The sequence below is a fragment of the Mus caroli genome, unplaced genomic scaffold (assembly GCF_978045245.1).
Source record: "Mus caroli unplaced genomic scaffold, Mus_caroli_1 scaffold_11, whole genome shotgun sequence".
Taxonomy (NCBI): domain Eukaryota; kingdom Metazoa; phylum Chordata; class Mammalia; order Rodentia; family Muridae; genus Mus; species Mus caroli.
The window spans coordinates 18860045-18882979 of record NW_028227266.1 but is presented as its reverse complement, the minus strand read 5'-3'; the positions used below and the strand labels follow the sequence as shown (position 1 = coordinate 18882979).

The following is a 22935-nucleotide window of genomic DNA, read 5'->3' as shown; positions in this document are numbered from 1 at the left end:
AAGCCAGGGGTGTGTGTGTGTGTGTACACATGTGTGTGTGTATAGCACTCAGAGCCTCAGGTTGCCCATATCTGGTGACATGACACATTGGAGTGTGAGCTATTGAAGTTCCAGCATGTCTCCTCTAACAGTGACCATATATTGTGTACCTTCTGTATACCTGGCTCAGCTCTACCCACTGCCCTTCCTGTGTGTTACTGCAGCAACAGCAGGTTCCCACCTCCCAGGCATAATCATATTTCCTATTCTGCCAACACTGGAAGTGACATTATGACTTTCTTTGGCTGATGAGATGTGAGCAGAAGTGTTTACTGGCTGGAGAGATGGCTCAATAGTTAAGAGCACTGACTGCTCTTCCAGAGGACCTGAGTTCAATTCCCAGCAACCACATGGTGGCTCACAACCATCTGTAATGGGATCTGATGCCCTCTTCTGGTGTGTCTGAAGGCAGTGAGAGTGTTCTCATATACATAAAATAAATCTTTTTTAAAAAGTGTTTACAAGACAGGATAGAACATCTTTCCTTAGCCCCTAGCATCCATTCTGAGCTGTGAGCCTAGGTGAGTGATATCCTGAAGCCTTTGGGGACTGCTTGTTTCTAGGAATAACTCGGCGCTTCCTAGCTAATACTCTCTGGCACAATTCATGTTAAAGCTTTGGAGGCAGCTCCTGTTCCCTTAGGCATCTGAGTGAGCAGTGACGTTCAAGTTTCTGTGTGGTAATGGTGTGTGTGTGTGTGTGTGTGCTTTGAGGCAGGGTCTCTAGCTCAGGCTTACTTGGAATTCTGTGGCCCAGGTTGGCCTGAAACTTGAGAATTTTCCTGCCTCCACCTCTCATGTACTAAAATTACAGACATGAGCTACTATATCAGTCTCTATATTTTTGAGACAGGTTCTTATTACTGTGTAGCCAATCTGATTTAAAACTTACTATGTGACCCAGGCTAGCCTCAAATTCATGGCAGTCCTCGTGTCTCAGCTTCCTAGTACTAGGGTGACAGGAATACACCATTTCACCTGTTTAGACACACATGCAGATAACTTTGGAGATGGAGTCTCATCTGAGTTCAGGCTGAACTTGAAGTTACTACATACCTGAGGAGTATGACTTTGAACTCCTGATTTCTGTCTTCCTCTACCTCCCAAATTCTGGAATTACAAATGTAAGCTACCATACCTAAAAGTCTCTTTGAATTTTTTTTTTTTTTTTTTTGAGACAGGGTTTCTCTGTGTAACCCTGGCTGTCCTGCAACTCACTTTGTAGACCAGGCTGGCCTTGAACTCAGAATCCACCTGCCTCCTCTGCCTCCCCAATGCCGGGATTAAAGGTGTGCACCACCACGCCCAGCTCTGTTTGATTTTTTTACATTTATTTATTCGTTTGTTTATTGCATGTGGAGATCAGAGGACAACTTGTGGGAATTGATTCTCCTTCTACCCTGTTGGTCCCTGAAACCCTCATATCAGGCTTAGTAGCAACTGAATTCCAAATCTTGCCGTGTGGACTCTGCCAAATATCTACCTTTCTTTGATCCTCAGTTTCCTTATTTATATATATGAATACACTGTAGCTGTCTTCAGACACACCAGAAGAGGGCATCAGATCCCATCACAGATGGTTGTGAGCCACCATGTGGTTACTGGGATTGGAACTCAGGACCTCTGGAAGAACAGTCAGTGCTCTTAACTGCTGAGCCATCTCTCCAGCCCCAGTTTCCTTATTTCTAAAACATATTTTAACTCCAAGAGCCCTTAGGCGTGTTGAACAGCAGAATCTAGCACCCTTTAGAGCCAGACTCCTCCCATGGAACAGGGAGTATGCCTAAGATTCGGACCAGCACTGGGGAGATAGAGTAACCACTATCTATATAAGAAGTCTTGGGCTCCATCCCTAGCCCCGTGTAAACCATCAAGGCTCTGTACACCTTCAACCCCAGACCTTGGGAAGTGGAGCCAGGGGAATCAGTTCACATTTACTTTTGGTACATAAAGAGTTTGAGGCAAGCCTGGGGGAAAAAAAATTTAAATCTTTTAGAAATTTAAATTTTATTTTACATGAGTGTTTTGTCTGTACCACGTGGGCTCTTGCAGTTTGATGAAGTAAGAAGGGAGGGGTCAGGTCTCCTGGAACTGGAGTTATTAGACACCATGTGAGTCCTGAGACTCAAACTCATATCCTCAACAAGAACAAGAGCTTTTAACCGCTGAGACATCTCTCCAGCCCCCCAAATTAAAAGGAATAAAACTATGGTTACACTAATCTTGTTATGAACCACTCGACAGAGGGAAACATTGAGGTTGAGAGAGGTTAAATATGTCCGGAGTCACAGTCAGAACTCAGCCGCTGAAGGTTTTCCTGTGAACCACAGAATGCATAGGAAATTTTTTCTACCTCTAGTTAGGAAAGAGAGGCTCTGATGGGACTTAATGCCTCTTCCTGCTCCTCTGGGCTCTAGCTCAGGACCACAGGCTTGCACTCCCAGATCCCTACCGCCCCTCCTCCGCCACACTACCAGGTCCCATCCTCTCGACTCCCTGCCCACTTCTGACGCCTCTTGAGGTGGCCCCGCCCCTGCCAGACGCCACCTCCGCCTGCAAGGCTCGCCCACTCCGCTAGGACTTTTGTGGCGTCCAAGCCTCCAACAGGCCACGCCCATCTCCTGGCTCCGTTGGCGGCGCCCACACCCGTAAGACCACGCCCACCGCCGGGCGCCAACTCTCAAGGCGCCCCGCCCCTTCCAGGCCCCACCCGCTCACCTCGCCCCCTCCGCCTGGGCGGAGCCGGCGCGGGATCCGGGTGTCAGTGTTGGCAACGCCGGCAGCTGTGGGGCGAGGGTCGCAGCCCTGTGCGGGGCCGTAGCAACTTCGTGGGCGGATCCTGGTGTGCAAGGCGGGACCCGAGGTGAGCCCAGGAGCGAGTGCACCTGCCAACCCGCTGATACGCGCGTGCACTATGACAGGGTTGAACTGGGGTCCGCGCGAGCCTGGGTCTCGCACCCCCTGTCAGTGCTGCTGGCTCTTCTGGGTTCCCCGCACCCGGCAAGCTCTGCGAACGGTGGCGGGGTGGGCGAGAAGCCCAGCTTGGGGCCGTGCGACGGCACCATATGGTGATGGGGGAGGCACTTGCTGGTGCGCGCAGTGCAGTGATTGTTCGGGTGCCAACCTTGAGGGCTAGGGGACCCCTAGATGGCACAGAAGAGAAGCTGTGGTGGGGCGGGGGCCAGCCTGGAGGCCCTGCCCGACGGACGCCTCAAACCCGTTCTCCCGGAACACAGGGTGGGGTTGGCTGCGTTCTCCTTAGAAATGCACGGAGCAGAGAAACAGAAAACACCGAAGGCCGTTGAGAAATAATTTTGCTTGGGCTTCGGAGAGCAACTCTAAGCTAGACAGCTGGAGAAAGCGAAGTGGGGGCGGGGGTGGGGGAGAGCTTGGAAGGGCACCCTAGATTTGGATAAAACAGCATGCTGGAGTGTGGGAAGATATAAACAGGAGGATATGGGGTGGTGGGTTTTGCAGTCATTAAGTGGCTAGGATAATTCTCTTGGATTTGATGACTTTCAGTCCTGTCTTTGTGGACCATGGCTTGGGTGAGTCAGCTTTGGCCAAGAGGGAGCCAGGCCCGGCCCCTTTGACAAATAAAATGGTAGGTACCCACTTGGGAGCCTAACTGGGCCTTTAAACCTTATGCTATATATATAGAAATTCCCCTCACCCTGGAAGACAGGGAAAGGGTTAAAGTGAATTTGGAGAGGACAGGACAGCACCCCAGTGGCAGGCACCAGCTAAATTCAACATCCAAGCCTTGATGGAAGGGGCTCTGTCTAGCTGGCAGTCACACACACACACACACACACACCTACACACCTGGCCATACCAGCTGCTTGCACTGGGCAAAGTCCAGCTTGCAGCCTGTGCAACTTCCTCACCACCATGGCCCCCCAGCCCCAACTGGCCCTGAGTTTTCACCTGTTACCTGGTCCTGCACCTGAAGGGAGAAGATCTGAACCTTCCACTATAAAGGTTCCATATTTCTTTCCTTTTTCTTTCTTTCTTTCTCTCTCTCTCTTTTTTCCTTCCTTCCTTCCTTCCTTCCTTCCTTCCTTCCTTCCTTCCTTCCTTTCTTTCTGAGACAGGTTCTCATATAACCCACCTCAGTTTGGTACGGAACTTCCAATGTAGCACAGGATGACTTTGAACTCCTGGTACTCTGTTTCCACTCCGTAGTGCTGGAATTACAGGTGTGCACATCACACCTGGTTTGCTGGGTGCTGGGGCTGAAACCTCAGGTGAGTGCTCTACTCCCCAGCCCTCAGCCTCACCTTTGTGTAAAGATTAAATAGCAACCACAGCCCTCTCACTGTGGTGTTTCTTTCTTATGCACAGCTGTGTCTCTTCAGAGACGCATGCCTGGTGCAGAGGACTCAGCAGGAGTTTGTTGGCGAATACCACAAGGATCATTAAGAAGGGCACAGTGGTGCACACCTGTAATCCACAGCTCCAGAGGCAGGGATCCACCACATGGGGACTTTGAAGTCAGCCTGAGCTACCTGAGATCTCTCCTTAAAGAATAAAAGTGGAAAAAATGAGGAGTAGAGAGATGGCTCAGCTGCTCAGAGCAGTTCTTTCAGACAACCTGACTTAGATTCTCAGAGCCCAGGTCAGGCAGTTTACAGCTGCCTCTAAGTACAGCCCCAAGGTGGAGGCACGTCCCTGGCAACCCCTTACACCAGTCACATATACAGCCTTTGTCTTTCTTACTCCAGAGTGAGACCTTGTCTCAATAAATAAATAAAAATAAATAAAACTTTAAAACTAGGGCTAGGGGATGGCTTTGCAGGAAAAGGCACTTGCTGCCCAGTCTGATGACATGCGTTTGATCCCGGATCCACGCGTTGGAAGGCGTGATTCTTGAAACCAATGGACCCATAGACTCACCCTTACAAAAGCTCTCCCCTTACAGGATTCCACTCTTTGACATCAGGATTTCTGGTCTCCCCTCCAAGCAGATCCCACTGAGATGGCATCCGCTAGTGAGCCCCCTGCCAGCCCAAGGGATGCTGCTGACCAGAACTTTGACTACATGTTCAAACTGCTCTTGATCGGGAACAGCAGCGTGGGCAAGACATCCTTCCTGTTCCGCTATGCCGATGACTCCTTCACCCCTGCCTTCGTGAGCACAGTGGGCATCGACTTCAAGGTCAAGACGGTCTACCGACATGACAAGAGGATCAAGCTACAGATTTGGGTGGGCTGAGTAGTCGTGTGGGGAGTGGGAGGGCGGTCAGTAGAAAACCCCAGCACACACACAGAACAGCTTGGGGCCGGGAGGCGTCTTTTATCTCTGAGGGAAGTCCACCAGGGTGTGGGAGCATACCTCCCCAGGTGTCCTGGGGAGGCACAAGGTGGACAGAAGGTACTTCTTGGAAATATCAGTGGCTAGTGAGGAATCATTTGGGAACCATCTTGACTCCCATGAGGCTGCCAGGCTCAGTGCCACATCCTGTCCCTAGTCCGGTTGTTGATATCATTACGGTGACAAGGGGACCAGAAGCAGATCAAGATGATGGCCTGAGGCCCAGATGGCTCTTCTTTGTGACTGTTACATGGGTTCTCAGAAACCAGGTTAGGAAGCTCATAGCTTAGGGACAGCCCTGCACAGTGGAGTCCATCCAGGGCAGAGCTGAGTCAGAACTGAGTTTTTAAGATGGGATACCGGGGCTGGTGCTACACACCTGCATCAGACTGGGCCACGAGGGAACACCAGTATTCCTCCAATCAGATTGGACTTCGAGGGCAGGGCCGTACCTCTCTGTCACACTAGGCCTGTGAAGGGAACACCACTCTTCTCCTATCAGATTGGGCCACAAGAGTAGACCTGTGTCCCTTTCAGAGTTCCTCAGAGTCAGGTAGGGAGCAGGTGGCCCCTACCTAGCTGACTGACTGCTGTTTGCCCAGGACACAGCAGGCCAGGAGCGCTACCGGACAATCACCACGGCCTACTACCGCGGAGCCATGGGCTTCCTGCTCATGTATGACATCGCCAACCAGGAGTCCTTCACCGCGGTGCAGGACTGGTAAGCACTGGCCAACCACTGACATGCCACGGGCTTTCATTCTCCCCCTCCCGATCCTAACCTCACTCTCAACGTCTACAACTCTCCAGGGCTACGCAGATCAAAACCTATTCCTGGGACAATGCCCAGGTAATCCTCGTGGGGAACAAGTGTGACCTGGAAGACGAACGGGTCGTACCTGCTGAGGATGGCCGGAGGCTTGCCGATGATCTTGGTTAGTGCCCAACCTCCTAGCTCCATACCCCGTCTTCACCCTTGAATCCCAGTCCCACAGTGGTTACCTGAGGATCTCGGGGGCAGAGGGATACCCATGTGTTGGGGCTGGGGAGATGGCTTAGTGAGTAAGGGAGTAAGAAAGCTTCTGTTGTACAAACATGAGGCTCTGGTTTAGAGTCCCCAGCACCAGCATAAAACACAAACACACGTGTGCACACACATGCACATGCACACACACATTCACATGCACACGCACACCTTCATGCCTGTAACCCCTGCACTGTGGAGGACCTGAATGAGAATCACTGGTACTTGCTGGCTGCCCTGGTAGCTTTAGGTACAGTGAGAGACCCTATCTCAATGGAATGTGCCTCCAGTAGAGACTCATATACCTGCACACAGATGTGCACATACACCAAACACATACTCCAAGACAACCCATAAACATACCCATATATAAGCCATGTTCTCCCATTTGGGGGATATATACCCCTTCCTGAGAACCTAGCTGTTTGACCTTGGAGACCTCTTATTTTTCTTTCTAACTTCTATAACAGATATTAACATACTATAGTTTTTATTTTTGTTGTTGTTTTGAGACAGGGTCTCTGTTGCGGCCTGCCCGCAGTCCACAACACGAACGGTTCAACTGAGAATGGCAGTTCAGGCTGAAAAGAGAGGAATCTAGACGGGGCGGAAGAAAAGAATGGAGCCAGGACAACAAGTTCTGATCAAGGCTCAATTTTACTAATTCCAGACACTCAGTTATAAAGGAAGGGGGAGGGAACCCAACTTCCCGCCAAGTAACTCAGGGTCCAGTAGCAGGACGAACACGTGTGTGCCTCCAGGCAGCAAAGGCAGGTTCCAGCAGTAGGTAGGCGTGGCAGGACGAATGAGCACGTAGCTCCACCCTTGAGCAAGCAGGTTCCAGGCTGGGGGAAGGGAGGCCACAGGTCTCACTGTTTTATATTGGCATGGAACTCAGTTCTGTAGGCAAGGCTAGCCTCAGCATCACAAGGGACCCACTTGCCTCTGCCTCCCAAATGCTGGGATTAAAGGCTTGTACTTATATGCCCAGCATCTACTACCGATTTCTATGCATTCTGGAACTGGAGTGAAGTGATTCTGGCTTTTTGGTTGGTTGGTTTGTTGGTTGGGTTAGTTTGGTCTGGTTTGGTCTGGGGAGCTGAGCCCAGGGCTGCCTTCACATTAAACAGGCACCCTACCACTGAGCAACACCACCAACCTAGGCTTGTCATTGTTTGTTTGTTTGTTTGAACAGTCTCACTAGCCACGCTGAACTGTGAACTCCCGACCCTCTGTCTTAACCTCCCAGAGTGCTGGAACTGCAGGCTTCCCCTTCATGCAGGATATTGATTTGTTGTAAGATTCCCTGTGAAAATCCACGTGTAGTGGCTCTCACCTAAATTATACCTAAATGCTGCAGGAACTTGCAACCAAATTGCCATGAGGTGAAGGTTACCTCGGGATACATAATGAAACATTCTCTTAAGCAGACAAACAAGGGCTGGAGAGATGTCTAGGCAGTTAAGAATATTTCCTTTTATTGCAAAGGACCTAAGTTTGATTCCCAGCACCTATGTGACAACTAACAACTGTTTGCACATATATGCAGTCAGGCACACATACATATGCATAAAATAAATCTTAAAAATTAAAATAAATTAATAAACAAAAATCCCAAACTGTTGTAGGGTATAGTTCAGTTGGTAGCATGCTCACGTGTATGCATGAGGCCTTAAGGATTCCATTTCCAGTAACACACACAACAAGGTATTGTGGTGTACACCTCTCATCCCAGCATCCAGGAAGCAGAGGCAGGAGGATCAGGTTCAAAGTCAACCTAAGCACATAGTGAGTTCCAGGCTACACAGGGCTCCATGAGACCCTGTTAGAACCAAAGAAAAGACACTTAGAAGGCAGACGTTCAAGGCCAGCCTGGGCTGCATTGCAAGTTCTAGATCTGGCAAAGCTATAATAGTGAGACTCTCTTCAAAAAAAAAAAAAAAAAAAAAAAAAAAAAACACGCCAGGCACATGGTGGCACATGCCTTTAATCCCAGCACTCAGGAGGCAGAGGCAAGCGGATTTCTGAGTTTGGGCCAGCCTGGTCTACAAAGTGAGTTCCAGGACAGCCAGGGCTATACAGAGAAAACCTGTCTCTAACCCCCCCCCCAAACCCAAAAACCAACCAAACAAAACCATAACAAAAAGAGAAGTCCAACAAACAAAAGTAATATGAAGAATTCGGATATGTGAGGGGAGGTTGGCACATTGATAATAAAACACCAAATTTCCCTGAGGAGATAGTAGAGCAGCACAGATTTCACCAGGCATGTAAAGCTGAGTTCATGCACCCCATAATATTCACCATTCAGTCACTCAGTGAGTGGCTCCCGAGCACTTACTCAGGGCTGGAGCTTAATAGAACACCTGCCCAGAACCACGCAGTGAGGGCTGGGGGCATGGCTCAGTGGTAGAGAGAGCCTCTGTCTAGAATCCCCCAGAGCCGGCTCCCTGTCTTGCCCTGGTTTCCAATCCTGCCCTGAACAATACCCCAATGTCTTCTCCATCCATGCTTTATACCAGGGACCAAGAGTTACAGGAAGAGTCACGTCCTCCTTCGGCTGGTCCATCCGAGCAGCAGAGATGACCATGAGGTGGAAATCATACACTCACCTAATCAGGATTACTCTCAACTCTAGAAATCAGACGGCCTTTCTCATGCTAAGCATCTTCCCTCCAGCTCCAGCTTCCCATTATGTCCTTTCTGAGCTGGGGGGTGAGAAATGGCCTCTGTATAGCCCAGGCTGGCCTGAGCTTTCAGCATTCTCCTGTCTCAGCCTTATGAGTGCTGGGATTACAAGCATGCACCATTGTGCTACACACACACATACACAGAGAGAGAGAGAGAGAGAATTTACTAATTTAATTTGTTATGTCCCTTAAAAAATTATCTATTATTAGTGTGCACCGCAGTGTGTGTGTGGAGGTCAGAGGACAGCTTCAGGAGCAGGTGTCTTAGTTAGGGTTTTACTGCTGTGAACAGACACCATGACCAAGGCAAGTCTTATAAAAAACAACATTTATTTGGGGCTGGCTTACCGGCTTAGAGGTTCAGTCCATTATCAAAGAGGGAGCATGGCAGTATCCAGGCAGGCATGGCACAGGAGGAGCTGAGAGTTCTATGTCTTCATCCAAAGGCTGCTAGTGGAAGACTGACTTCCAGGCAGCTAGGGTGAGGATCTTATACCCACACCCACAGTGACACACCCATTCCAACCAGGTCACACCTATTCCAACAAGGCCACACCTTCAGATGGTGCCACTCCCTGGTCCAAGGATATACAAACTATCACAGCAGGTTTTGCCTTCCCAGTGTGTGCCAGGGCTTGAACTCAGGCAAGTGCTTTTGTGGGTTGAGTTGTCTCCTTGTTGATCCTAATTCTGGAGCTCAAATCAAATGCATGTTACATGCTCCATTTTTAGATTTGCTTTTGATAGCAGGTCTAACTTTGTAGCTCAGGCTGACTGTGACATCAGAAGTCTCCATGTTTGACCTCTATGCTGCAGGAATTATGGGTGTGCACTATGCCCTAAGGTTATTAGATTTGTATGTGCACGTGCATACAAGTAGAGGGCAGAGGACATCAGGTGTCATTTTTAGGGAACATCCACCCTTTCTTTGAGACCACTTACCTAGAACTCCACAAGTAGGTTAGGCAAATTTAGATCCAGCAAGATCCAGGAATCCATCAGCCTCCAATCCCAAAGCACCGTATTGCAAGCATATTCTACCACACCCAGCTTTTACAACAGTGGAGAGGAGAGGTACTGGGGATCTGAACCCAGGCCTCATTCTTGCAAGGAGGCACTTTACCATCTGGGCATCATCTCCAGTAGCCCCATAACACTGCTCTAAGTTACCGGTTTTATCTCCCCACACCCCCCAGGGGTTTAGAGACAATGTTTATTGTGTAGCCCTGGCTGGCCTAGAACTCCCTCTGTAGACAGGGCTGGCCTTGCTCTCACAGAGATCCACCTGCCTTTGCCTCCTGAATGCTGGGATTAAAGGTGTGTAACACTGCTGCCTGGCTTCTCTTTTTTAAATATACATGGGTGGGTGCCTTGCCTGCATCTATATTAGTGCGTCCTGTACTTTAGAGTCAGGCACCCTGGAACTAGAGTTACAGATAGTTGTGAGGTACCATGCAGGTGCTGGGAGTTGAACCAAGGCCCCCTAGAAGAACACCCAGTGCTCTTAATGGCTGATCCATCATCTCTCAAGCCCCATTATTTATTTAGTGTCTTTCGGTGACACATGCCCCATACATGTGTGTGCCCACACACACACACACACACACCTGTGGAGGTCTTGTAAATTTGGGGGATTAAACTCAAATCATCAGACTTAATAACAAATACCTTTACAACTGAGCTGTCTGTCTGTCTTCTGAAGACACTTAGCTGGGCATGGTGTAGCCTGTAATCACTGCACTCTGACAGCTGAGACAGGAGGATTGCTGACTTGGAGGTTCTGTGAACTCTTTCAACATTGCTCACGGTGAAATTTTGTCTCAGAACTTTAAAATGATTGACAGAGGCTGGGAAGGATCTACATTCAAACAATCAGGCATGGCCATATGCACGTGTCATCCCAAGGTGCTTATGGGTGGCCAGCCAAGCCTGCTTGATGTTTTAAGCCGCTGAGAGACCCTGTCTCAGAAAAATGGTGATGGCAGCTGAGGGACAACACACTCATGCACACATGTGCACCCCACATACACAAGTGCATACACACACACACGTGCAAACACACACATGTGTACCCACATACACATGTGCATACACACACATGCACCCCACACACATATGTGCATCTACACACATGCATCCACATACACATGCATCCGCATATCACACACGTGCACACACACACATGTGCACACACCCACCCATAGCAGATCAGGCAGGAGTGAGCTCAGAGTACAGGTTTGAACAACTCCACTTTCTAGGCCCAGTCCTTTGGGACTCACATGACCGTCGAAACTGTCCCCGCCTTCTTCCCATCCAGGTTTTGAGTTCTTTGAGGCCAGCGCCAAGGAGAATATCAATGTGAAGCAGGTGTTCGAGCGCCTGGTTGACATCATCTGTGACAAGATGAATGAATCCCTGGAACCCAGCTCCAGCCCAGGCAGCAATGGAAAAGGCCCAGCCCTTGGGGATACCCCACCCCCACAGCCGAGCAGCTGCAGCTGTTAGGTTCAGCCCCTTACCTCTCCACACCTGTCCCTTCTTGCCTCTTCAAGGACAGCAGCCAAGGTGTGAGCTATGGGGACTGTCTCTCAGCTCAGGGCACCCTTGCCTCTGGGCCACTTCCCACTCCTCTTGCACAAGTTCATGTCCCCTTCTCTCCATGTCAGAATGCTCAGACAGTCCTGGTTAGAGCCCACACACCCCGGGCTCTGCTCAGTATTGTCTGAGGGGTTGGGGTACCCATGCAGGTGCTTGCTGCTTCCTACAGCATTTTGATGGAGGTAGCTGTGGCGGCATTGCCTTCCCTGAGTGAGAGAGGGGATGTTCATGCCTTCTGCCTTAGAACCATTTCCCAGGTCTACTCTTCATATCACTGGCTGAAGTTGTCACCTGGCCTGGGTCGCTGTCCAACTTAGTCCTGGCAGCCTCTCTATCTCAGGTCCACCAGTTTGGCCTTGAAACCTGCCTGTGAACTGACTGCTAGCCAAGGACACAGGCAGGGCTGCAGTCTCCATCCTCTGCCTCCCTGGCATCTCCTGGAAGGGAAAGCCTCTTTTCTGGTTAGAGAAGGGACAGAGTCGGAGCCACCCCTGGCACCGGGAACTCTCCAAAGTGCCTCCCAAGCTTCCCGTGAGTCTATCCACTCAGTGTGGGTTAATCTGCTCCCAGAATTAAATTTTGGAGTATTCCAGGACCTGTCACATGGGGCAGAGAATCGCCCACCCTAGCAGTCCAGCTTTCTGTCAGTTCACCTCAGAGCCAGGGAACTGAGGCTGCCTGCCCAGGCTCCCATCTGTCTGCCTGGTGGTGGCTTAAGCAAGAGCTTTACAAACCTTACATCCTGTGTAGAAACGGAAGTGGAGAAAGCAGCCCACAGAGGGTGTGCCCTTGCTGGTCAGTTTCTTATGACAGGATTTGGGCTTCTCCACATGAGGACTCTTGTGTAGACCCAGTGTCAGCATCATGGCCAACATCAGTTGCCCAGGGACACTGGGGTTGTGGGGAAGGACTGGGGAGAAGGCACTAGTGGGCAACCCAGTGTTTCTGTTTGTCCATCATGGGAGCAAGAGTCCTTCCTATGAATTACGGATGGGCTGTGAGTTGTGACTGCTTTCTCTACAAAGCTTGGGACGTAGCCCCTAGGATCCTGGGTTCTATTTCTATTCACTGACCAGACTCCCCTAAACACTATCTGACATTTCATGGTCCAGGTGACAGACGCTCTGTGCCACACGCCCCTGACTCTGTATGGGGGGTGGAGTGTACTCCTTCAGCCCCCACAGCCAGAATCACTTCTGCAGCCTTCCTGAGCTCAGCACCCTCCCAGACTGTGTATGACCTACAGTGCCTGGTTCAGATGTATTTCTAGCCCTGCCAGTGGCTGTCTTTGTACAGATTGGACAAGCAGAGTGAAGGCATCTGAACACTTAGAGGAAAGACTCAATTTTTAAAAATGTTGCTTTATCATTAAATAGTCAAAATGGTAAAAAAATTATGTTCTTCAGATTCAGCAACCTGCAGGCTGTTGTGGTGGTGAAAAATTTTGATCCCAGCATTCTGGAGGCAGAGGCAGGTGGATCTCTGAGTTCGAGACCAGCCTGGTCTACAGAGCAAGTTCCAGGACAGCCAGGGCTACGCAGAGAAAACCTGTTTTGAAAAACAGAAGGAGAGAGAGAGCAAGAGAGAGTGATGCAGCTAGTCTGGAAGGAACCTAGAACTAGCTCTCTCGCTAGCATTTGCCTACTGTTACGCACAGGGTCCTGGCTTGAAGACCCAGCACTTCACAAACTCGGCACGTGCTCCAGGGATGTCGTCATTCTAGTAGAGGCAGGAGGATCAGAAGTTTGGAGTCGTCTTTGAGTACCACCTAGGAAGTTTGAGGCTACCCTGGAGCTCTAAGAGGCTGACACAGGGGGCGGGGGCGGGAGGAAGGCCTGTCAAAGACTCCATGGACCAGTCAGGTCATTCCCAAGCAGAGTCGTGGAGATCCTGCCTGTAGTTGGCTAAGGCCGGTCCTGACATTTTATCTTGGACTTAGTCTCGGCTTCCTGTTGCTAGAAGAGGCTCCTTCAGTTCTATTCTGAATACCCACAGAGGAAACCACCTTGTGGTTTTCTTACAACTGGGGATTTGGCTTGGTGGTATGGCTCATCTGAAGACACTTGCCACCAAGCCTGTTGACCTGAGTTAGACCTCGGGATCCATGAGGTAGAAGAAGAGAAATGAGCCCTTTAAGCCACCATCTCCCCTCCACGGTGAGCAAGGGTGTGTGCACAGTCAATGTCAGACAAAAAAAAAAAAAAAAACTGTGAAACTGAATAATGTGGAAACCTTGTTGTTTCTTCTGATGAAAGGTGATTGAACCTTTTGATTCTTCCATTAGGTTTTACAGAGGATGGGTGAGGGGTCACTAAGTGAACAGGAGCTGCCGTCTGTGCAGATGGCCGAGAGGGGCAGGAGCCTGCTGGGTTTATAAACAGAAGCCACGCACAGGGCATGGGGAATGCTTCTCTGCAGGAGACTCGGGAGTAGCCAGCCTCTGGAGCCTTATCCCCCTGTCCTCCCAGGGAGGAGTGGCCATGGCTTTGGTTTTTCTTATTCTTATTTATGGGTCTCATGCTGTAGACCAGGCTGGCCCTGAACTCACAAAGATCCACCTGCCTGTGCCTCCTAGTGCTGGAATTAGAGGCATACATCATTATGTCCGGCTGACATTCTTGCCTGCTACATGGTGCAATTATAGGTCGCACCACCATACTCTGATGCAGTGCTAGGGATGGAGCCCAGGACTTCCTGCATGCTAGGCAAACATTCTACCAACTGGGCCTTGGCCCCATCCTGGTCTCTGTTTCCACGTGCTGATTCTGCTCCTGGCTCCACGATAGCAATTCTGAAGCAACACTGAATCACCTCTGGCCTGGCGCTGCCTATTCTCCCTGTTCTCCAGTCCAGGAAAAACGTGTATAATAAAGGAAGCTGCCATGCCTGTGCATTGCATATTGCTTAACTTCACAGCAAAGCTCACTGTTGTTTGTGGTGCAGAGTCTTCAGCAGGTTTTCAGCAGGTTGGGGTTGTCTCTACTTAGGCCCCCGCCACTGCCTTAGCTCTAGAAAGTTTCAGTTGTGAAGACAGCTCAGTGGGTATTTGCCTCCAAGTCTGCTGACCCAAGTTTGATCCCTGGAACCCACAGAAGTAGAAGTCAGATTTCTACAAGTTGTCCTCCTGTCTTAGGGTTTCTATTGCTTCAATAAAACACCAAGATCAAAAAGGTGAAGAGGAAAGGGCTTATTTGGCTTACACCTCCATATTGTAGTCCATCACTGAAAGAAGTCAGGACAGGAACTCAAAAAGGGCAGGAACTTGGAGGGGGAGCTGATGCAGAGGCCATGGAGTGGTGCTGCTTACTGGCTTGCTCCTCATGGCTTGCTCAGCCTGCTTTTTTTTAGAATCCAGGTCCACAGCTGAGGGATGGCCCCACCCACAGTGAGCTAGGCCCTTCCCCGTCATTAAGAAAATGCTCTACAGGCCCGCCTATTACCTGATCTTATGGAGGCATGGTCTCAATTGAGGTTCCCTCCTTACAGATGAGTCTAACTTGTGTCAAGTTGACATCAAACTAGCCAGGACACCTCTGACCTCTACATATATGTTGTGGTACATTTGCCCGACCCGCCCTCAAAGATAAATGTATAAACACCTTTTCAAAGATGTTTATGTTTATGATTGCTTTGCTTACATGTATTTATGTGTGTCACTTGCATGCCTGATGCCCACAAAAGTCAGAAGAGGCCATCCAGCTACTGTCGATCGGGAGTCACGGATGGTTGTAAGGTGACATGTGAGTGCTAGGAATTGACTCCGGCCCTCTGCAAGCACAGCAAGTGCACATCTGGAGAGATGGTGTAGCAGTGAAGAACATTGATTGCTCTTGGAGAAGACCCATGATCACTTCCTAGCACCTACATGGTGACTACAACCATCCATAGCTCCAGTTCTGTTTCTTCCCATCTCCAGAGGCATCAATCATGTACATGGTGCACATACACACATACATGCAGGCAAGACATGGTGCACACACATCATACATGCAGGCCAGACATGGTGCACACACATCATACATGCAGGCAAGACATTCATACACAAAATGAAATGCATATTCAACAACAACAATAACAAAAAAAGAATAAGTGTGCCAGGCAGTGGTGGTGCTTGACTTTGATCCCAGCACTTGTGAGGCAGAGGCAGGTGGATTTCTGAGTTTGAGGTCAGCCTGGTCTACAGAGTGAGTTCCTAGACAACCAGGGCTACACAGAAAAACCCTGTCTCAAAAAAAAAAAAATGGGAAAAGAAAGGGAAAAAGCAAGCAAGGAAGCAGGCTGAGCAAGCCATGAGGAGCAAGCCAGTAAGCAGCATCCCTCTATGGCCTCTGTTTCAGCTTCTGCTTCAAGGTCTTAAATTCCAGCCACATGGAAAGTTACAGATCCTTCTGATCTCAGCACACACCATGCTTGAATGGGACAAAATGACACCAAGCAACATCATGTGCCTGGGGACTGGGGTGAGGTTAAAACAAGGTCCAGGGTCTGGAGAGATGGCTCAGCGGTTAAGAGCACTGACTGCTCTTCCGAGGGTCCTGAGTTCAAATTCCAGCAACCACATGATGACTCACAACCATCCATAATGAGATCCGACAACCTCTTCTGGTGCATCTGAAGACAGCTACAGTGTACTTAGATATAATAATAATAATAATAATAATAATAATAATAGACAAGATCCAGAGCACAATGCTTCCTGTCCACAGTTACAGTTTGTGCTAAGCCATATGGACTCAACTTTTTGGTTTGAAACCATGGAATTTCTTCTTCTGTTCCTTTGCTATTTTGGGCCTACCTACCTAAGCCATAAGTACCTTGTCCTCTATATCCATACTGCCCGATCTAAGGTGGGTTTGTTTGTTTGTTTATTTTTTTGTTTGTTTGTGTGAAACTGCCCACATTTAATCTGTATTATATGTGGATCCTACAGACACTTATTCCCTGACAAAGACTGGACTCACTTCACCATGGAGCTGAGCTCATGAGCAGAAACTGACTACGTGTTTTGTTGATGTCACCATAAAAAAGACGGTGTATGTCATCCAACTTCACCACCATCTTGGTTAAGCTGACACTTTGAACGGTTAGACTTGGGAGGCTTCCTTCCATACCTAGCTAATGTTGGAGGCACATGGCCGGGACCACTTTTAAGTCTCTTTAGAGCAACAAACACAGCTAAGCAGCATCAAACTGATGCATACAACATCCATCAGAACTCAGCTAAGGAAGCTCTGTGAACCAGTTGGAACTGGGCTGTGCTGGTGCCCACCTTTGCTCAGCACTGGAGAGGGAGGGACAAGAGGATCTCTGAGTTCGAGGCCAGCCTGGTCTATAGAGCAAGTTTCAGGACAGCCAGGGCTACACAGAAAAATCCCGTCTCAAAAAAAGAAAAAGAAAAGAAGAGAAAAGAAAGGAAAAAAGGAAGGAAGGAAAGAATGAAAAGGAGGCAGGCTGAGCAAACCACAAAGGTCAAGCCAGTAACTGACACTCCAGTGATTGACACTGGACAGTAACTGATACTCCAGTGATTGGTTGACACTGGACAGTAACTGACACTCCAGTGATTGACACTGGACAGTAACTGACACTCCAGTGATTGATTGACACTGGACAGTAACTGACACTCCAGTGATTGATTGACACTGGACAGGAGACTCGCTGTCAGGAGAATGTTCTTTTCCCGTGTGTTTGTGTCACAAGAACTAGAAATGAAAACCCTTTGGTTCTCAGGACACTCTGGGGTGGGCTCAAGAGTGGTCAGCAAAGGTGGAGTGAAGGAGGCCCATGCATGCATCTTAGAGAAAAACGGGCTCACAGATTCCAGGCAGAAAGATCAGGCGCTGAGATCCAGCACAGCCCACATCTTCAGCCTCCCTACAACCGGATGGATTCCTCTTTGCCCCCAGATGGCATAGCTGCCGTCTGGCAGCACCTGGTCATCTATTGTTTTGTTTTGTTTTGTTTTGTTTTAGCTCTCTTTGAGTTCTGTGCTTTCCCAAGACTTGGCTCTGGATTGATCAAACTCACAGAGCTTCCTTAGCTGAGTTCTGATGGATGTTGTACGCATCAGTTTGATGGATGTTGTACACATCAGTTTGATGCTGCTTGGCTGTGTCTGTTGCTCCTTTGTATCTGCTCCCCACACTCATTCAAAACCAAAAGCATAGTTATGGTAGATCTCTATGTACTGAAAAAGACTGTCTTGTGGTTTCTATAAGATTTACCTAGGAACTTTCAAAGCCTTGTTTGGCACTGTGCACACAGATGTTAGCAGTGTGCACACAGATGATAGTAATTTGGTGCATTATCTTATGCATGCGGTTGCTGTCCAGCTGTCTTTTATTAAAGTGGTCTTGTGCCGGCCATGGTGCCTACACCTTTAATCTCACACTGTTAATAAAATCTCTAATGGAATTTGATTTGAACATTTTAAAGTACTTTCCAGACACTAAGAGCTTACTTTCCTCCCTACATCTGAAACTTGGTCTATCTAAAAGACCCTCTGGAAGAGGACCCCAAAACTGTTTCACTGAACACCCAAAAATCATCCTGAACAAAACAAATTGGATATCGCTCCAATTCCATACTGGTATTTAGGGTTAGCTTTTCAGAGGAAAGAGGGATGGTAGAAAAGGAAATAGAAGCTGGCTAGGCAGTTTAGGGTAAAAAGATTCCCAAAGAAATGCCAGGCAGTGGTGGCACATGCCTTTAATCCCAACACTTGGTAGGTAGAGGCAGACAGATTTGAGTTTGAGGCCAGCCTGGTCTACAGAGTGAGTTCCAGGACAGCCAGGGCTATACAGAGAAACCCTGTCTCGAAAAACCACCACCAACAACAAAAGATTCCAAAGAAAAGTGACCAGTTTCTTCCTTGTCTAAAAGCCAGAAATGTCCTTGGGACTCTTGGCAATGTAACTGACTTCATGATGGAAGCACCGCTCAGGCCATAAAACTCAGCACATGGACAGCACCACCTGCCAAAACAAAAACACAGACCCAACCATCAAAGCCCAGAATTCTGGAAAAGTCTCTAAATGTACAAACCCTTGCCTTTGGGCTTCCGTAGTTCTGCTTCTGGTTAACTGTTCTTGTTAACTGAAGTATAGCAACCAGAATATGGTTTTATGTTTAAAAGCTCACCCTGGAAAAGGTTCGTGGCTACACGAGGATCCTGAACACCCAGTGTAGTCCCTGGCCAGCTAGTAAAGACTTCCACCTGCTTAGACCCACTTTGCAGTCTTCTCTGGTGGCTGCCCTACAACTGCAACTTCATCCTTGACAGAGGCCAAAGATGCCAAATGTGTTTTGGGAGCTCTTAGCACTGATCTGGTTCCTAAATGAGTCTAGGGTTACCTTTAGTGAGGCAGAAAGCTAAACTAGCAGTTTTGTTTAGAGAAAAGGCCTTGTTAAGAACCTCTGGCCTGTGTGCTGACCTAACATTCCATTGGGGCAGGGTCTCACTCTTGCAGCCCTTAAAAATTCTAAAATCCACACCACAAGGGGATGGAGAGGTGGCTCTGTGGTTAAGAGCACTGGCTACTCTTGCAGAGGGCCTGACTTTGATTCCCAGCATCCACAAGGTGGTTCACAACCACCAGTAACTCCAGTCCCAGGGGATGTGATGCCCTCTTCTGACTTCCATGGATACCAGGCATAGACACAGTGCACAGACATACATTCAGGCAAACACCCATAAGCAAAGTGAATAAATAAATCCCCAAACCCAGAACCCACTGGGTTTGTGCCCCCTCCCCTGCCTTGCAGCTTTGCACTTTGTTAGTTGGGGGGGGGGGCAGGGGGATGGGAACAGGGAGAGTAAAGAGACAAAAGGCAGGAAAGGGACCAAATCTGACCTCAAGGATGAGACTTTATTTCAAACATGGAAAGACAGAGGGCTAGGCATTCTCTCGCAGGATGGATGGAGGTCCTGCAAGTGGGGAAAGCTGGCTGGGAACTCATTAAGAGGTGGGTGAGGGGCTGTGTGCTGGCCTGTGGTCTCTCCTTCCTGAGATTGTTTGCTCTAGGTGAGACAGGCTGTCTCAGAAGATATTTCTCTCTGAGCTGACTGGTAATGGTTGAGCAAGGCCAGCTGTAAGCTCATGGGAATTCTGTTTTTACAATCAAGGTACTCTATCACACTCTACACACTACCAAGAAATAACTACAAGAAGATTATGTTTTTACAAACAATTGTGAGGTGAGTGACGTAGTCCTGGGACAAGGTGACAACTTGATTTCACTCTGAAATCAGTTGGATTGGATCTCCTTTTTGATATTTCCTTCTGTAGAATATATTCCCCATAAAAGTGAGAGGATGTCAGAACCAAGTGAGTGCCCGGCCTGGTGTTGAACCTGGGAGGCAGAGTCAGGTGGATGTCTGTGAGTTTGAGGACAGCCTGGGCTACACAGTAGCCTGTCTCAAACCAAACAAACAAACAGGCAAAACAACAACAACAACCAAAATCAAACAACAGTAATAAAAACAAAACAAAAAACCCAAACCGAATCAACCAACCAACCAACCAAACCTACCTTGACAGACTGCAAGTGATGCTGTAAAGACGCCAGGCCTTTTGAAGACAGAAAACCTTTGTTGGTGAGCACAGAGGGAGAAAGGGAGAGTGCCTGGTGCCTTTGTTTTGCCACAGGAGGAGTGGCCTCAATGTAACTTTAAAGATGTTTAACCACAGAGGGGCATTCTGACACACCAGGAGTTGGTCACAAGGAAGCACTGTGACTCCCTGCCTGAATTAGATCAATCTTTTAAAAGCACCCACCCTCAGGTATTTCATTATTACAAAACCTAGACCCACACACACTATTACTCTTAGCTGTTTCAAGTTCCTATCATCACCAGGAATGCAAAACCAAAACCAAGAAAGACAAAGGGACAGATAGCGTTTGGCTAGTATTTTATTATCAATTCCTCCCCCAAAGAGCAGAGAGTGCCCCAGAGAAATAAAAGAGGAGACTCAGTCCCCAGCAGCCAGGTGGACTGTGGCCTGCCCTTTGCCAGATTTTGTCAGCCCGGCTTGGTGAACAGCAGTAAAGGTAGCAAGAATTCCCGGCAGCTGCGGGGAGGGATATCCAAAGCAAAAACAAGCTGGATGGAGCTACCAAGGTGGCTCCGAGGATAAAGGCGCTTTGCTGCCAAGCCCGATGAGCTGAGTTCAACCCCTGAGACCCACAAAGTGGGATTCCCGCAGGTTCTCACAGTGCCCGCCTCCCCACACAAATATTTTTAAAGTTATTTTACAGATTTGTTTTTATGTGTATGAGTGTTTTGTCTGATTGTATATATGTGCACCATGAGTGCAGCCAGGGTCAAAAGAGGGCGTCGGACCCCCGGAAAATAGTGATGTGGCCCTCATCCGTGGTCATTGCTCTGAAGCTAGGAAGGAAAGAGGCAGAGAAGAGGCAGCTCTGTACGCTGAAACTTTTGGCTAATACTTAGACTAACCCTCCATCTGAATCAAAGCCTGGCGCTTTGCCCCGCTCAAGGACTACATTTCCCAGAATCCCATACAATGACTTCCTATAAAGCTGTGCCAATAGAAGGCAGTGTTCGCTAACTTCCGGTAATGGTTACAAAATGGAAGCATGAATGGGAGAAGCATGTACCGAGAGGAAAATCTTGGAACCACTGTTCTCAGCCCTAGTCTTCAGCTCTGCGGTTACAGCTGTGGAAAGATGTGTTTTCCTGTGTTAGATCCGTTATTTTATTATTTTAGGCAGGGTCTCACTGTGTGTCCAGGCTGTTCTGAAATTTACTATGTAGTCCAGGCGGTCCTTAGAACTCAAGAGATCTGCTTGTCTTCCGCCTCCGGAAAAGGCCACTACGCCAGACTGATTTTGTTTTTTAGATAGAGTCTTGTAACCCAAGCTGTCAAACTCGTGATTTTCCAGCCTCCCCTCCCGAATCCTAGGATTACTGGTGTATTCCACCATAGTTGGGTTTTGATCACATTTTCTTTTTCAAAAAATTACTTTCTTTCCTGTATGTGAGCATGTGAATTTGCACATCTCGTGGTATGAGTGTAGACAGAGGACAGAGAACAACTTTGACATTCAGTTCTTTCTACCACATGGATTCAGGGACTCCAATTCAGGCCATTTGGCTTGGCAACAAGCACCATTGCTAGCTAAATCATCTTGCTGGCCCTCCGTTGTGTGTGTGTGTGGTGTGTGTGCAAGCATCGGGAACGCATGTTTGTACATGTAAATATGGAGGTCAGACACTGATGCTTGGACTCTTCGTTTAGTTTACACATTTAACTTTTAAATTATTTCATTAGGGGTTGGGGGATTCGGGTAAGCCACAACTCAGATGTGGAGGTCTGAGACAACGTGTTGATGCTACATCTAACTTGTGGGTTCTAGGTATCTCAAGTCAGATCTCCATGCTCGTAGTGCAAGCATGTTACAGCCTCGGACCTTGAATTTTGTTGCTGCTGTTGTTGGGTGGTTTTACTTTTTAAGACAGGGTCTCTATGTAGTCCTGGTTGTTCTAGAACTCACTATGTAGACCAAGTTGGCCTTGAACTCAGAGACCCACCTGGCACCACCATGTGCATGTGTGTCCTTGTGCTGGGATTACAGGACCCGCCACCACAATGGACTTAGATGAGAAGTTGATTTTCAGAAGGAAAGCCTGTGTTTTTGTTTAAAAGTTAGAGCTGGGCGTAGTGGTGACAACCTTTATTCTCAAGAGGCAGAAGTAGGTGGATCTCTGTTAGTTCGAGGCCAGCCTGGTCTACATTGCTAGTTCTGAGGCAGCCTGCCTACACAGTGAGATCCTGTCTCAAAACCAGAAAAGTTGGAGGATATTCTAATATTTAGTACTCGATCCATGTGAGCAGTACACCCCATAATTCATTGTCTTACAAGTGTAGGTAATGTTTAAGAAAAAAAAAACAGCCAGATTTATTAAAAAGCAGTTTTCATGGCTGTTTGCTTGTGTGTATGGTGTGTGCACACCCTGTATGCCTGTGAGCAGAGGCAGGGGAGTGTCTTGCTCTACCACTCTCTGCCTTAGTTACTAGAAGGGAGTCTGACTGAATCTGGAGCTAGGCTGGCATCATCTTGAGGTCCTTGTGTATCAAACACACCTCTCTGTCCTCCAGCAAAGCTGCCCCAACCTTAAGCAAAAATCTCTCACCAGAAACCAAAACAGATCCAGAGACATTCAGCTGCCAGAGCCATATCCAAAATACCCCTGGCTGGGGATGGGGACTGGTGGGAGATTTATGTCACCCCAGCTCCTGGGGAGTG

General features: G+C 48.5%; 1 protein-coding gene across 3 annotated transcripts; it reads left to right on the top strand.

Annotated features, from left to right (window-relative positions):
• The first annotated feature begins 2762 nt into the window (after positions 1 to 2762).
• Rab3d (RAB3D, member RAS oncogene family) lies at positions 2763 to 14562 on the top strand. 3 transcript variants are annotated; one of them, XM_029481562.1, is made up of 5 exons: positions 2763 to 2901; positions 5003 to 5244; positions 5955 to 6073; positions 6163 to 6287; positions 11384 to 14562. In XM_029481562.1, the coding sequence occupies exons 2-5, from the start codon at positions 5017 to 5019 to the stop codon at positions 11569 to 11571; spliced, it is 660 nt and encodes a 219-aa protein (XP_029337422.1). In that variant the 5' UTR covers positions 2763 to 2901; positions 5003 to 5016; the 3' UTR covers positions 11572 to 14562. The 3 variants fall into 3 exon arrangements, with proteins under 3 accessions (XP_029337422.1, XP_029337420.1, XP_021027490.1); XM_029481560.2 differs by having other exon boundaries at positions 2777 to 2901; positions 4960 to 5244; XM_021171831.3 differs by having other exon boundaries at positions 2781 to 2901; positions 5006 to 5244.
• The last annotated feature ends 8373 nt before the right edge of the window (positions 14563 to 22935 follow it).

What these genes read in the sequence shown, in the direction of transcription:
- Rab3d (XM_029481562.1), top strand. Translation starts at nt 5,017, where the DNA reads ATGGCATCCGCTAGTGAGCCCCCTGCCAGCCCAAGGGATGCTGCTGAC. An exon ending in TTCACCGCGGTGCAGGACTG is followed by an intron (nt 6,074 to 6,162) that starts GTAAGCACTGGC and finishes ACAACTCTCCAG; the next exon opens with GGCTACGCAGATCAAAACCT. An exon ending in GAGGCTTGCCGATGATCTTG is followed by an intron (nt 6,288 to 11,383) that starts GTTAGTGCCCAA and finishes CTTCCCATCCAG; the next exon opens with GTTTTGAGTTCTTTGAGGCC.